Below are 15,029 nucleotides of genomic sequence, written 5' to 3'. Positions count from 1 at the left end.
AAATAAATAATATAGCAGCCTACAGAAAGTACACTTTCGGGCATGTTTCTTTAAGAGTTTAAACAGCCAATCCCATTCCAATTTGAGACTTCCTGTAGTCTTTGAGCGGCGGCCCTCATGATTCCTGCAAAGGGTCTCTGTGTCCTCTTTTCAACAGTAACTCACAGTTCGTGTCTAGGTAAGAACTGTGTTCACAGCGTGACACTTCAGTGATTTATCGAAGGGCAGTTAACATGACAGCTGGCATGACACAATGACAAATTGGACTCGGATGGTTGCCTTTTTCCTCATCACAGTTGTCCTCTCGATTGCTGTAACATTGGTCTGCCTTGAAGGGGAAGGTAAAGTCTAAATACTGTGTAATCTTGTTAACTCTGATCAGACGGTCAAGATAGGACATTTGATCACAGTGCACTTCTACCAGGATGTCGGTTCACAATGGCACCTTAATATTCTCTCTTATCATTTGGAGGTTTTGTAAAATCATGTGCCCCTCGCTCCCACAGTGAGTGCTGTCCCAAAAACCAAAATAAACCCATGCCTTTAGGACCCAACCGACGGATATAATCCCAATGATGTAGTGCACATTTCGTCCATGACGCGTGCTTTCCTGCGCACTTCAGAACCAAAGCAGCTTTGCATACTGGCACACATTTATTAATCTCTATTGTGTGAAAGTGCATGGTGTATAGCAGACAAAACTGGAAACCTTGAAATATTGCTCGGTTATCTGGTCGACGTAGCCATTCTTGCAACCAAACCTTACATGTCTAGGTTTGATGCAGGTGGCCATCATCAGTCGCCTTCATCAGCCTTGTGTCTCAGGTACGACATCATCTGTCAGCTAACTTTTTTCTGAGCTTCCTTTTAGAGATATCTTCTCGTTAGTTCATAGCCAATAATAATGCTCGCGAACACAACACGTGGCTTCCTTTGGTCGGATGTTGAGACCAGAACCTTACTGAAGATTTGGGGCGAACAGGACATCCAGACTGCATTGGACGGAAACTTCCGAAACAGCTTTGTCTACCGCGACGTTGCACGGAGGTTGTTAGAGATGGGATTCGAAAGAACACCAGAGCAGTGCAGGGTGAGGGTCAAAAGCCTGAAAAGACAATACCTTCTGGCAAAGGAAGGCAACCTGAGGAACAATGGACAGTATCACAAAATCTGCAAGTTCTACGATGCCATGGAGAGGATACTGAGTAGTCGACCAGCGATTGATCCTCAGGAGCTGATAGACAGCGGAGCCGTGGGGGATGAGGCGATGGATGGCACGGAGGAGGACGGAGAGGACACTGACCCGCCACAGGATGCTTACCCAGAGAGTACTGGTGAATGCTCTTCCTTCCCAGAAACCCAAGTGAAGCTGGAGTACCCCCCAATTCCCATTCCTGTGACAGTGGGAAATGGTAAGTGTGGTCTATTCGGGCATAGGCTACAGTGTATTTTGCACCCATCTATCTAGACAGATTGTCATTAGATGTTTGCCTTTTTCGTAGTATTGGTCATTCACAGAATGCATCACTGAAGAGTTGATACTGTGTGTATGCCTTCACTGCAAAGATCAGCCTCCACAATGTCCATCCACTCTCCTCCACCGCAGGCACCTCAGTCAGACAGAGCAACAGCAGCCAGTCGGCCATCTGCCCGTCCTCAAGCAGACCCAAGAGGCCCAAGAAACGGCACACCAACCTGCCCATGGACAAGCTGATGGAGCGCTTCCTGGAACAGAGTGCAGAAGCCGAAGTGAGCTTCTACCACATGGAGGAGCAGCGTCTGCAGGCAGAGGAGCGCCGGCGAGAGGTGGAACACTCCAGAGAGCTCCACATGCTCCAGGTGCTGGGGCAGATGTTCTCTAGCATCGCCACGGCCGGCCCCGTCGCCACGGCCACTGCTTCTATGGAAACCCCGCCTGCTTGCGTCCCAGCGTCCTCCACGCAGCCTAATGCGTCATCCTCTGGCCTGCTGATGCGTGGCCGGTCCAGTCACCCCAGAGTCCAGTCATCCCAGGCAGACTGTTTAAATCAACACAGTCAGCTGTCCCACCCAGGCGCCCGGTCTTTAGGTATTAGCTTCTGTATCGTCCGCGGAGGCTGACAGAGGGGAGATTTGGGAGAGAGGATGATATTGCCGGTGATATTGCCCTGTCAGGCAGTGTCTGATCTTACTAAAGCTTTAATAGAAAGGCTGAAGTATGCACAAATATATTAGCTTCACAGGAAAGCTTCCGGTTTTCAGGAGCACACTTTTGTTAGCCCTCTTGTTGGTAGACTGCATTTACCCAAACAAGTGGTAGAGCTAATGATACTTGTCCTAGATGTCACATTGTATTAAATTGCATCCTCCTCTCCTCTTCCTCAGTCATTGAACGCTCCTTCTCGCTTGGTGCCACAGCACGCAGAGGTATGGATGATATCCTTCCACTGGTAAAGAGCATAATCCCCCCATTGTCGTCCAAAAAGCACAAGGGCCAAGATGGACGGATAGGGATTATTGGGGGATGTCAAGAGTAAGTCACACAACGCCGCTTTCACGTTTTGTTTGTTATGATATAACCGTTTTTCTTTCTAAAATGAGCTTCTGTGGTCCTGCTGGTAATATTTTTTTCTGTCTTGTTGAATTCTTTAAATAACTTCTCAAATTGACTGTTTTACCACTCTTTTTTCTTCTTTTTTCATTCCATCCCTTCCACCCCCCTCTCCCTTTATTGCCATATGAAGATACACTGGAGCTCCGTACTTTGCTGCCATCTCTGCTTTAAAAGTGGTGAGCCAAGCACATTGTAGTTTCTTTGTCACCTGGCTGACGTGTACCACAGGGGTGACTTGTGGAGGTAGAAATCGGAGGACGATTTCTGCCTCCACCAGCCTCCCCTGGTATACCATTCTGCCTAGCCTTTGATTGCCCACTTCTGTCTCATATGTGGCACCACCTGTCTTGTCTGGCTTCCCAGGGGGCGGATCTGTCTCACGTATTCTGCACTAAAGACGCTGCAACTGTAATCAAGTCCTACAGCCCTGAGCTTATTGTCCATCCTGTGCTGTAAGTTCTGTCTGGGACAGCCAGTGTCAAATCTTAATTTGGGACACATAAGACAGGGGAGGCTGGTGGAGGCAGAAATCAGGGGATGGCCTCATTGTAATGCATGGAATGGAATGAGGAATGGTATCAAACGTGTGTTTGATACCATTCCTAATTCCATTCCATGCATTACAATGAGCCCGTCTCCACCAGCCTTCCCTGACATGAGTCCCCATCTGATATTTGTCCAAATCTCCCATTCACATCAATGCATAGTTTACGTGAAAATTTGAGTCAAAATCTCAAAGTAAGATTGCGCATACATTGTGATACATCGATCTTTAATGGTAAAGTCTGTGTTGATGTTAACCAAGTGCAATGTAACGAAAGTCTATGTGGATGTTAACAGTGCTGTGTGTCCATGTAGGGACAGACCCAACGCGGTGGAGGAAATCGAGAAATGGCTGCCCAGGCTTCACAGCCTGGTGGTGGGCCCAGGGCTAGGGAGAGACGACATGCTACTGAAACACGCTAAGGCAAGTGGATTACACGTGAATGACTCTCTCATGTTACTTACTCACACGCTACTCCTAGGACTCCTACACATGGATACAGATTCACACACACACACACACTCTCACACATAAACCGTTTATCTCGCCTTAGTCCTGACACTTTATCCCTGCAGGAGGGGGAGATTAAGCAGGGATATGAAATCAGGATTTGCACTCCTCATGTGTAATATCACATCGTATGCATCATATATACAGGATACAGCAGGATAAAAAAGTCCCTTGGGTTGTAATGATGTGCAGCATGTAGCACCAAGAGAGACCACATCTGCCATGCTGTGTGATGTTTATAAAGAGGACATAATGTTCGGATGGATATTTGACTGTTTATCATAAAAGTACAGTGGTTTGGGCCTAGTATTTCAAAACTTTGAATCTGGATCAGAAGGATCCCATTTTACTATCCAGGATCAGATCGATTTGGCTAATTTTGAGCTGGTATTTCGAAACATTATCCGAGAGGATACTGCTGATCCAGATAACTCAATATCACAGAATCTGGATTTTCGGTGCTCTGTGTAGGCCTCTATCTTGCCATCTACTGGGCGAGGTAATGTTACAACAAAAAAAAACATGTTATGTTTGTTTAGCCAAAAGGTTATGAGTGAATTACATGAAGAAAGGTAGTGAAACAAATGTCACTTGTAACTGTTACCAACCTGTATTTATTTTTTCCCCAATGTCTCCACCTTATTCTATTGGTTATAGTGACTTTCACCTTCAAAATCCCCCCTGAATCCAACCTTCCAGGGATTTTCGACATCAGAACTATCCTAATCACTACCTTTTGGGTTTTGAAATACTCGAAAACAACATTCAATCTTGATTAAAGGTCAGATTGGATTACCAAATCTGAATCCCTATCAGAATAATGAGAATCAAATTTTTCGCTTTTGAAATACCCAATTCTACGATTGAATCCAATCCGATTGCCGAAATCCGATAAGATACGTTTTTAAATACTGGGCCATCCTGCTTCATCTATTTTTCAGGTTACAGGATTAACCAACCAATTGAATAACTCATGAATACCACAGACATGCACTTCAATAAAAGGCTTCTTTTTTTCATTCAGGAAGTGATAGAGAAGTCTAAAGCAAGAGATATCCCGATAGTCATCGACGCTGTAAGTACTTTACTCTCACCAGATTTGGGGTGTTGGAGTAGATTCTAATCATTCAATAATTTGATATGTGCCTGTTTGTCCAATAGGATGGGCTATGGCTGGTTGCTAAGCAGCCATCAGTTATCCAAGGGTACCAGAAGGGCGTCCTCACGCCTAACTTCATGGAGTTCACCCGGCTGTATGAAGCAATGGTGAGTCTGCGAAACAATCACACTGTCATAACTCACAGCCTAGCCAATGGCATGTCTGTGGTCAAATCTCAGCTCAGCCAATCACACCTTAGCCCACAGTACGGTCTCTGTTTTTTCAGCACCACGAGCCGTTCGACAGCAGTGACCATAAGAGGAGTGTCATGCAGCTCAGTGTGGCCATGGGCAACCTCACAATAGTGCTCAAGGGAGAAGAGGACCTCATCACCGACGGTAACAAAGGTTAGTGTCACACGCACTCACACACACACAGCTACACTCAGACGTAGATATGCAGGTAGAACCAACACACATCCCTTCAACATGCATTAACAATGACAATTCACAAATACACACCTCTGGTCACACGTACATGGCTCTGAAAGCAGACAGTATCATAATAAACAACACACTAAATTGCACCGCATTGCACACAAAGTACACTGGCTATCCTCTGCACACCTACAAGTTCTGATCCAGTTGTGTGTCTCTGGTACCCAGCGATCTCATGCAGCCAGGAGGGCAGCGGACGACGGTGTGGGGGGCAGGGGGACCTCCTCTCTGGATCTCTGGGAGTCATGGCACACTGGGCCTACGCCTCGGCTTCCTCCGGAGACATGCCCAGAAGGTACTGACGTGTCCACAACATTGTGCTTGTACATAACAGACATAAGCCAGAAGCTACCATGGTCATCTTAAGGTTACTGTTATGATAATGTACTGCTATAAAGACATTGTGATGCCTAGTAGGCATATCTCCTTTTTTTATGATGGGGATTCAATTGTAATGTAAGTGAGAAAAAATGTGTCCTAATTGTATTGTTTTACACAACTATCTCTCTCAACTCCTGCCTCCTCTCTCTCTCCCCTCGTCCCCTCTCACCCCCAGTGTGAACCCGTCTGTGGTGGCAGCATTCGGGGCCACCTCTCTGACCAGGCAGTGTAACAGACAAGCCTTCCACAAACATGGCCGAGCCACCACCACCTCAGATATGGTCCAGGAGATCAGCTCTGCATTCAAGAAACTCTTCGAGAGCTGAAACCACAACCAGAATGCTCTCTTACACACACACACATACACACACACACACACACACGTACGCTATAAACACCTTTCAGATCCTTTAGCTGTAGCCGGTCTTTACCTCAGATAGAAAAAGGTAACACTTATTGAATAAGTAATACATGCAAGAGATCTCTTTTTGATGCACATTAGACTGGTGTCTACAGACAGGACATTTCACATCTGCCTGTTGTTATACTGGACCTACCGAAACAAACATTCACAATGCAATATTCCCTCTTTTTTATTTTTGTTTCCCTAAGTGCCTCATATACGCAGCCAGTAAGCCCAGATTAACACACACACACACACACACACACACCAACCCCAAACTGTGCTGTCAGACATTGACAGTACTTACATCTCATACCTTGCACAGCACATACATTAAAAATAAATGTTCTCATGATGAAACATGTTTCCCTAAGCAACACTCATTGAAGGATCATCTGGTGTCATGACAATCCTGTACAGGCATTTCACATGAACACAGTGTCGATTGTGACAATGTGGCAAGGTTATTTGTCCCGTTTTTATTTGTCAACCATTAAATTGGTCAAATACGAAACTGATTATGGAGTTTTGAGTTTACATGATATGCATGAAATATGGAGACCACGAACTTTTGTTGTTTGTTCCCATATGACTTTCCTCACCGTGATACATGGCCACGCGATGGCGCTATCTCCCCAGCGTTGTTGGCTTTATCAGAACAGAGCATAGCGCATGCGTACTGTTTCCAAAACCTATCCACGCCACCGCAGAACTGTAGAGGACGCGACTGAACTGTGGAGGATTCATCCTAGACTAGACATAATACAATACAAAATACATTACACTGCCGTTTTAAAGGTATTGGGGAATTGGTATCAATCGGTGTTTTCGATGCTCTGTTGTGCAACATTAATCCTGTGTTTAGTCCAAGTGTTAGCCCTAACTTGTCACTGTAACGACGCGTTAGCTTGCTAATGCTATGCTAACTACAGTCCAGTTCTTAATGCTACTAGAATTGAGCACTTGTCAGTTCTCTTTTTAGCGTGCTAGTAGCAAGCTGAACTAGATGTTTATGCGAAATGCATGTTAAATGCTGCAGTTCTTGTTTTAGCTAGAGTGTAACAAAATGTCTATTGTTTTTAGGCAGACGTGTCTGGCACTGTGACAGTGACGGAACCGAAGAAAATGCTCAACCCAGCTAATGGAGATCCGGTCCACGCCGTAACCAATTATGTGGAAGAATATTTGGACTTGGTGGAATCACTGCCTTTCGACTTGCAGAGAAGCGTGTCTCTTATGAAGGAAATTGACGCCAAATATCAAGGTAACTTGCCTCCTACTCGCACTGTAAAATGTGTGCATTATGCATAAATGTAAACACTGACTGGACGAGCATGCTTCCCACCATAACATCGAAGTAACCTCATCACTTCGCATCGTCGTATTGCACACTCATGATGGGGCTAACTATAGAAAATAGGATCTTAAACTGTAGGCCTACATGTTTTGCCTCAAACTGTCTGTTATGACTATGCCTACAATCTACACATTTTGAACCTTTCCGCCTCTGATAGCTAAGACTTGAGTGTTGATTAAAATACTAGTTAATGATGTCATTTATGTTGTACATAATACTCTAGGTCTTTAGTTTTCTGGTTAAAATTGTACAAATCCCATCAAGGTATTGATGAGATGTTCTCAAGGAGTATTTAATCAGTTTAAACGTTTACAGCAGCACATCCTCTCATACCTCCAGTCAGGCACAAACATTCTTATTATCACTACATTTCACACCGTCCCTCTCTTGCCTCTGTTTGTCCTCAGATGTCCTACAAGAGCTGGATGATGCATATGAACGCTACCGGCGGGAATCCGACCCGCTCCTACGTCGTAGGCTTCAGCTGTCTATCCAGAGAGTCCTCATCCGCAGCCAGGAGCTAGGCGATGAGAAGATCCAGATTGCTGGCCAGATGGTGTGTATGGAGACTTCGAAAATCATTGCATTAGACATGCGTTGCATATATTTAGTTGGCAACACTATTTTAACTTCCTTAAATGCTCCTGTTAGATGAATGACTGGGTCAGCGTGAGAAACACACGCCTGCATAAGTAGGTGGAAATGTCCACATCTGTCCCCCCCACTCTCCAAACTGTGGCACCACAGATCAAACCATACATTGGGCATGTCCAAAGGTTCATTCTGCCTACTTGATTACTTAAAGTATACATACTACACCCCATTCATACTGAGAAATCGTCACCTGTAGCTCAACCATGTTTGTTCACGGTAATTGGTTACATTTCGCTACATGCCCTCCTACCTTTGTGGCTCCGTTGAATTGTGGGACTAAAATCGGAAAGGACTTCCTGAATAGTGTGCAGGGAAGCCATACTACATCGAAAGGCTAATCTAGTATGCCAACCTGAAATTTTGAGTATAAATGTACAGCGTTCGGGGCCACCTCTCTGCCCAGGCAGTGTAACAGATAGGCCTTCCACAAACATGGCCGAGCCACCACCACCTCAGATATGGAGATAAAGCTCTGCATTGAAGAAACTCTTTGAGAGCTGAAACCACAAGCAGCATGCTCTCTTTTACACACACACACACACACACACACACACACACACAGACACATAAAGGCGAATCTAGTATGCCAACCTGACATTTTGAGTATAAATGTGCATACTAATCTTGCATACAGAAAACGCCTACTAAATAGGTGGTAATGTGAACTTTGGGACATGGCCCATTGTTTTGAATTGAGAGGTTTTTTAGCTCCATGCATTCCATCCTGTAGCATCTTAATGATCAGCTGTGTGATTTCCTTTTCTCTTTAGGTGGAGCTGGTGGAGAACCGTACCAGACAGGTGGACTGGCATTCGGAGCTCCTGCACGCCTCCCAGGAGAACCCAGACAGCTACGTCCCCGCCGCCACCTCCTTGCCAACCACCCCAGCATCAATGATGTCACCAGCTTCAGTCACAATCACCCCAGGCAAAGCAGGCCACCACGACAAGAGGCGTGAAGAGGTAACGCCAAGTTCTGGTAGCGGGGACAAGACTGGTGGAAAACGCTCCCGGCGACAAAAGAACGGAGAGAACCGGGAAAGCTATAGTGGCTTGGATCAAAGCGAGGAGGCGGGCATGGGAGCATCCAGGGAAAAGAGGGCCAAAACGTCCTCCTCCAAGAAGAAGAAAAGGTCAAAGGGCAAGTCAGAGAGGGAGGTGTCGCCCCCGGATCTGCCCATCGACCCAGACGAGCCGACGTACTGCCTGTGTGAGCAGGTGTCCTACGGGGAGATGATCGGCTGTGATAACGACTTGTGTCCCATAGAGTGGTTCCACTTCTCCTGTGTCGGGCTTCATCACAAGCCCAAGGGCAAATGGTTCTGCCCCAAGTGTCGAGGTGAGAATGAAAAGACCATGGACAAGGCCCTGGAGAGGGCGAAAAAGGAGAAGGCTTACAACAGGTAGCTGCCATACCTGCACCCAATGGACACCGTTTCTTACCTTACTGCTGTTATTGTACTTTTCTACTCTCATTTACCATAAATGCTGTTTGAGACTGAACAATTGTAAAAAAAATAATAATAATAATTAAAAAAAAAAAAAAAGGAAAGGGAAAAAAAATAATTAAAAAAAAAGAAATATCTTTGACAATGTTATTTTTGTAAATAAGTAGCTGTACAGTAAAACTGTCGTCCTGCGTCATGATCATTGGTTTAGAGTAGACATCATGTAGCCACAGTTTGTATTGACTCTGCCATATCATGCATGAAACCTTACCAGCCATATACTGTTACCACTTTAAATGATAAAATAAAACATTTCAACCAAGTTTGTGTTACTAAAGTCATTCTAGACATGCAGTTAATCAGAACTGCACATAAGAGCCTTACAAATTTTAATTGAATTATTTTTTGATTTGTATATGCTGTCTGGTGGTCTGTCCTTATTGTGGATGTGTCCTGTGCCAATACTTTTGTGAGCTGGCTTAGCAGCAAAATACTCTGGATAGTTGATAATACTGAAGTGTGGTTCAGAGTGTATGATGTAAAGCCCATTATTTGGCAAAAATGCCTGTGTGTGACCTGTAGCAAGGAGGTAGAGATGAACTCGGAAATACTAAAATGCTTGAGTTTCAGATTGCCTACATTGCAGCTGCGCACCAGATCTCACGCCAGAGTAAATGTAAATGTCACATCAATATGAAATGGCAATCTGCTGCACTGCACAGTCTGGCTGACCGCAATGTAGAGACGACAATGAAATGCAACCATTTGATAATCTGCTGTGCAGGTTGGAATGGAACTAGTCAGTAAGGCAGCCAACATAACTGGGTCAGTGAAAGGTGTTACATCTGATAACAGTGCTAATTGTCCTGCCATGTGTGTTATGAAACTCTTGAACCAGAGGGTTCTGTCCAGGCAATAACTCCACCCCCTCCTCTGTGCACACTGCCTGCCTGTGTCATTACTGTCATACTCAAAAATAGCGAAGCAACAACTCCTCACGTGTTATACCAGGTGTCATCTCCTACACGGGAAGACTAGTGCTCCATGTGTTTACTGTTGATTAGTGTTGTCTGTCCTTGTGTTTAAGTTTATGTTGTGTGAGTTCCTTGCTAATAAAAATCTAAAGTTCTCAGCTTCACTACCGTGTCTGGAAGCATTATATGTGTATTTGGGTAGATTCACAGACGTGTAACATGCCAGAAGTTAACTAAAGCTACATTGGGAGCATTCTGACAGTAGCCACTCGGTAGCATGGGCCAAGAAAAACAGTGATGCTTTCATAGTAAAGGTAGTTTTGCCTTTTTTATTTACAAGTGCTGAAAAAAATGACATTGTGGACAACCAGTGCAAAATCTGTACATAAATCCAGATGTATGTTTTCCTATATACATGAGAGTATTGAACAAAGAACAAGTACACAAATGCACTCTCGCTGTCATGCATGTAACAGAGCTCACAACACAGCAACAACATAGGTTAAGCATGTGGGTCGGGTTTGGTTCTGATTTCGAAGAAAGGTGAGTGATGAGCTAGAAAGCCCAGAGACACTGCTTGGAAAATGTTGCTAATGATATTAAGGGTCGGGAGAGAACATCGAAAAGGTCCTACAAGCAGGTTAGCATGATTAATTGAGATATATCTTCCAAACATTACACATATCAATCCAACTCATTTATTTCAGCAAGGGGGAGAGAGAGGGGAGGAGGCAATGTCATTGCTGTCCAAAAACGGTCCTCAAAAAGGGTGGCAAAGGCAAGATTCAGCACATACTTCCCCTGATAGACCAAAACAGGAGGGGAGAATAGAAGAAAAAAAAAATCACACCAGGCGTTATCGGAGAAAAAAAAGCGGTTCTATATATCAGAGGGGAAAGGTAAAGTGCATAAAAGCTTAAAATCAAAGAGGAAACAAAAAAAAAAAAAAAAAATCCAAAATTAAGATGTACTCCACTAAAACTTGCATCACACACAGCTCAGCGTTGGAGAAAGAGCAGGACACAGCCAGGGTCAAGTATGAGGTCAACTGTCCCTCCAGCTCTGTTCTACTATGGCAGACACACGCTTCTCATACTCCCTCTTGTTTTCCTGGTAGAGCTGGGCGGCCTGACTGTTGGCCGGACTGTTGGGGTTTGGTTCGTCTAGCAGGGACTGGGTAGGGAGCAGAGAGGTGACGTCAGGAGGACACATATAGTCTAGAGCACAGAGTAACACGTGTACCAGGGGAGGTAGAAATCGGAGGACAAGCTCATTGCAATGCATGTAAACCATTTACCCATTACATTCTATGCATTACAATGAGCCACCAACCACCCCTGACATGTGCATATGTAAGTATGCACCATGACACTTAAGTATGAATGGTCATTGTAACATTTAAATAGCCTCTGTTTCACTCGCAAGGAAACCAAGTGTTGGTCGGGATTGAACAATGCATAAGGGGATATGGCATACTGTATTCTGGAACACATCATGTTAACTTAGCCTACCTGGATAGAGGTAAGAATGGATGATACATCATAGGTTGGACTCCAGCGATTCTGTAGAATGTCCAGACATATACTGCCATCTGCATACACTTTAGAGACAAAAGAGGAATGTGCTCACAATAAATATTTAGACAGTGAGGCTAAAATAACCCTAGCCCTAAAATTCTAAGGCTGCCATGATTAAAAACTGCCTAATCATGATGAGTATGTTATAGAAGTTACACCAAAATATGATGACCTTTCATTGGCACCAATCAAAAACAGACACACTTAGAATTTGGTGCAGCCTCAGTAACTTTCTCTCTGATCATTATTCATGAAGTTTTTCATAATCATGTCAGAATCAGAATTCATTTAGAAGTGTTCAGAAACATCTCTGCTCACTTGCAAAGAAAGATCAAGACAGGACACAAAACAAACTGCACCCACAGATTTCATAGAATTGCATGGTTGATGCAGTCATTGCATGATATGGCACCAAATACTAACCTTTGGACTACTTGAATGAGCATACTATGAGTTAATTTGCACAAATACTAATGAATTTTCCAAGCAGCAGGACTAAATACAAACAGTGCTTTTATGTATTGGTAAAAACAGATGTGTCTGAAAATGTCCCCTAATAGAAAGTGACATTCTGTACTTGTGCCTCATATTCATCATTTGATCTCAAATCCAATTTTCTGGAGTTTGTCCAAATACTTGTGAAGGGCGAGGGCACACTGGCCAGCAGGCAATCATCATCATCATCTGATTTGTTATTACTAACTTCAGGTTGGGTGGAAGAGTAATGGTGATAACATACCATTAGGATGAAACATCTTTGACACAAATCGCACTGTGGGGGGTTTGTTGGGGTATTCCTCTGTGAACTCAACAGTGAGCTTAAATGTGCCTGGACCATAGGAAAGATAGGGTAGAAAAAAAAACAGCATTATAAAGATCCACGGCTCCAGACATATGCATTCTCGTCGTACTATCATGTAATACTTGTAAATTAATGTTCACATACATCGGTGTTGCAACCTGCTGTACTTATGACAAGGTAGATCACTTACTGGCTGCTTCTAGTGTCAATTCTACCTCACTATTAACATTTGTCATGAAATGAATGCACTCACCATCTTCAAAAGGTGTCCCTTCTGGGCTATAAAAGGGAAAGAAATAGTGTTATGTTATATTCAACAACAGTGTCATGTATTAGTAAATGATACCCGGTATTAAAATACCAAATGTAAAGACTACTTGGTCATATTTGCAGAGAACGTAACACACGAAATTGTCCACTATTCCAAAGTGAAAGTACATAGCGCACCGGTTGTGCTACGCCATCTTACCCGAAAATGACTGCATTCCAGACCATGATGTTGTTTTCGGACGGGGCACCGCTGACGCCAGCCGGCGGATCTTCTTGTAGCCTGTGGTATTCAAGAAAAACAACTTCAGTTCCACGTGTCAAATGGATTGCTACCCAGCTATGTGGCATGTTAGACATGAACACATTAGCTTGGTAGTCTTCTGAGTTAGCTAACTGTGGTTTTTGGAATACCAGTGTAACTAGTCAGAATCTACGAACCGTGAGAAAATCCAAAGATGTCGCAAAACCATGCCTCAACCAGTAATCGCGTGACGTGTTCTTAATCTAGCTAACCCAATTCAATTGGCAAACTCGCAATAGCTAGCTACACCATAGACCCTGGCTTCTAAAAAGCGAGTTGTTTACTTGTCTTGAGTCTCTCCATTCCATATTCTTTGGAATGAGTCTCTGAGAGCTAAATTAGCAGCAGAAATTAGGTCGCTCAGTACTAACGTTAGCTAGCTAGCTAACTAGGGTTTACTCGGCCGCAGATTGCTCTGTGTTAGATCTGAACAGATTAATTCCAATGCTGTCGATATAGACACATCACGAATACGAGTAAATAGACGGCTATTTGACGCGACATCGTTAGATAGCAAACTGCGTAACCTTAGCTGGCTAGCCAGCTAACAGGGCTAGCATAGAAATATCAATAACATAATTCCTGAAAATATTCCAACTCACCGTTTAAAATCTCTCATAAGTCGCCTTCTTGCCGGAGTAGACATCCTTGACTAAATATGTAAAGTGTACTGCTTTACTAACTACAATGAGATCTATACAGTACCGGTGATTAATGTCGCTAGCTAGCAGGCTGATGTTTACAACAGTAGTATTCTTCCCCCTTCTCACCCCTCGCCTCGTAATGCTAGCTCTAACTTCCCTAGCAGCTGGTAAGCCTAGGTATAGGAGGCGATACCATTTCAGCAAATAGGGGACATAATGAGTCTTCTTAAAAACATAAAATACAATTTAAAAAGACATGCTTATTTTAGTTTGATTGCAGTCCAACATGACTTGTTCGTCTTTATTACGGGGATAACAGTTATGGCTTGAATGTGATGAAAATAGTGTATCAATACTTACCAACCCCCACTCCCCCCCCCCCTATTTGTATATTTTCTTCGAGGCTGTATTTGTCAGGAGGAGGGTTTATAGTGACGTTGTATTTTGTAGTGAGGTTACAAAATGTACAGCGATCAAGGTCAGTCTTGGGCTGGCGACAGGTGACAAGCGGATAGTACACTTTAAATCGAGTTGTAGGGCAGTACAAAGGGGGTTGTATCGAGGTGTATACTTATTACGATTGTCGTTTCAATCCCCACTTGTAATAACTAGATAGGCACACTTACGGTCTGCCTCTCAGTCATCTTGACATCTCACCTGCTGTTAAAACTTCCCCAGTCCCCACTAGTCTGGCACAGTCCCCAAAAAGCGCATGGTGGCACACGTGCCTTTGCCAGCCGTGTATCTTTTCACTTTACGCCCCCCTGCCATTACCAGACGCCTGGGTGGTCGTATCACATGGAATAACATTCTATGTACGAAAAATAAATGATTGTAGTAATTGCAGAGATGCATTTAATGCACTTGCAGATGCATTGAAAATACAACACTTGCACCCAACACAGTAGAAAGCGCCAAATGCTCCAACTTTGTGATTTCACCTTTGTCTGCGATACCAGAATTCGACTATAGGCCT

General features: G+C 43.9%; 3 protein-coding genes across 3 annotated transcripts; 2 read left to right on the top strand and 1 right to left on the bottom strand.

Moving 5' to 3' along the window:
* Nucleotides 1-114: 114 nt before the first annotated feature.
* Nucleotides 115-6,326, top strand: naxd (NAD(P)HX dehydratase). The gene is made up of 11 exons (XM_083681447.1): nucleotides 115-1,412; nucleotides 1,607-2,068; nucleotides 2,365-2,512; nucleotides 2,724-2,769; nucleotides 2,957-3,045; nucleotides 3,452-3,560; nucleotides 4,672-4,722; nucleotides 4,809-4,913; nucleotides 5,033-5,153; nucleotides 5,412-5,538; nucleotides 5,800-6,326. Exons 1-11 carry the CDS (start codon nucleotides 905-907, stop codon nucleotides 5,948-5,950), a joined length of 1,917 nt encoding a protein of 638 aa, XP_083537573.1. The 5' UTR covers nucleotides 115-904; the 3' UTR covers nucleotides 5,951-6,326.
* A 296-nt stretch (nucleotides 6,327-6,622) lies between these two features.
* Nucleotides 6,623-10,611, top strand: ing1 (inhibitor of growth family, member 1). Its single transcript, XM_083681448.1, has 4 exons — nucleotides 6,623-6,825; nucleotides 7,111-7,291; nucleotides 7,792-7,940; nucleotides 8,809-10,611. The coding sequence occupies exons 1-4, from the start codon at nucleotides 6,700-6,702 to the stop codon at nucleotides 9,442-9,444; spliced, it is 1,092 nt and encodes a 363-aa protein (XP_083537574.1). The 5' UTR covers nucleotides 6,623-6,699; the 3' UTR covers nucleotides 9,445-10,611.
* A 157-nt stretch (nucleotides 10,612-10,768) lies between these two features.
* Nucleotides 10,769-14,186, bottom strand: ube2al (ubiquitin conjugating enzyme E2 A, like). Its single transcript, XM_083682548.1, has 6 exons — nucleotides 14,012-14,186; nucleotides 13,308-13,388; nucleotides 13,092-13,117; nucleotides 12,776-12,865; nucleotides 11,971-12,059; nucleotides 10,769-11,632 (listed from the first exon to the last, which is right to left on the bottom strand). The coding sequence occupies exons 1-6, from the start codon at nucleotides 14,053-14,055 to the stop codon at nucleotides 11,504-11,506; spliced, it is 459 nt and encodes a 152-aa protein (XP_083538674.1). The 5' UTR covers nucleotides 14,056-14,186; the 3' UTR covers nucleotides 10,769-11,503.
* Nucleotides 14,187-15,029: the final 843 nt, after the last annotated feature.

This window comes from Argentina silus (genome assembly GCF_951799395.1).
Source record: "Argentina silus genome assembly, chromosome: 12".
NCBI classification, from domain to species: domain Eukaryota; kingdom Metazoa; phylum Chordata; class Actinopteri; order Argentiniformes; family Argentinidae; genus Argentina; species Argentina silus.
Note: the sequence above shows the minus strand (reverse complement) of the source record. Positions and strands in the feature narration are given on the sequence as shown.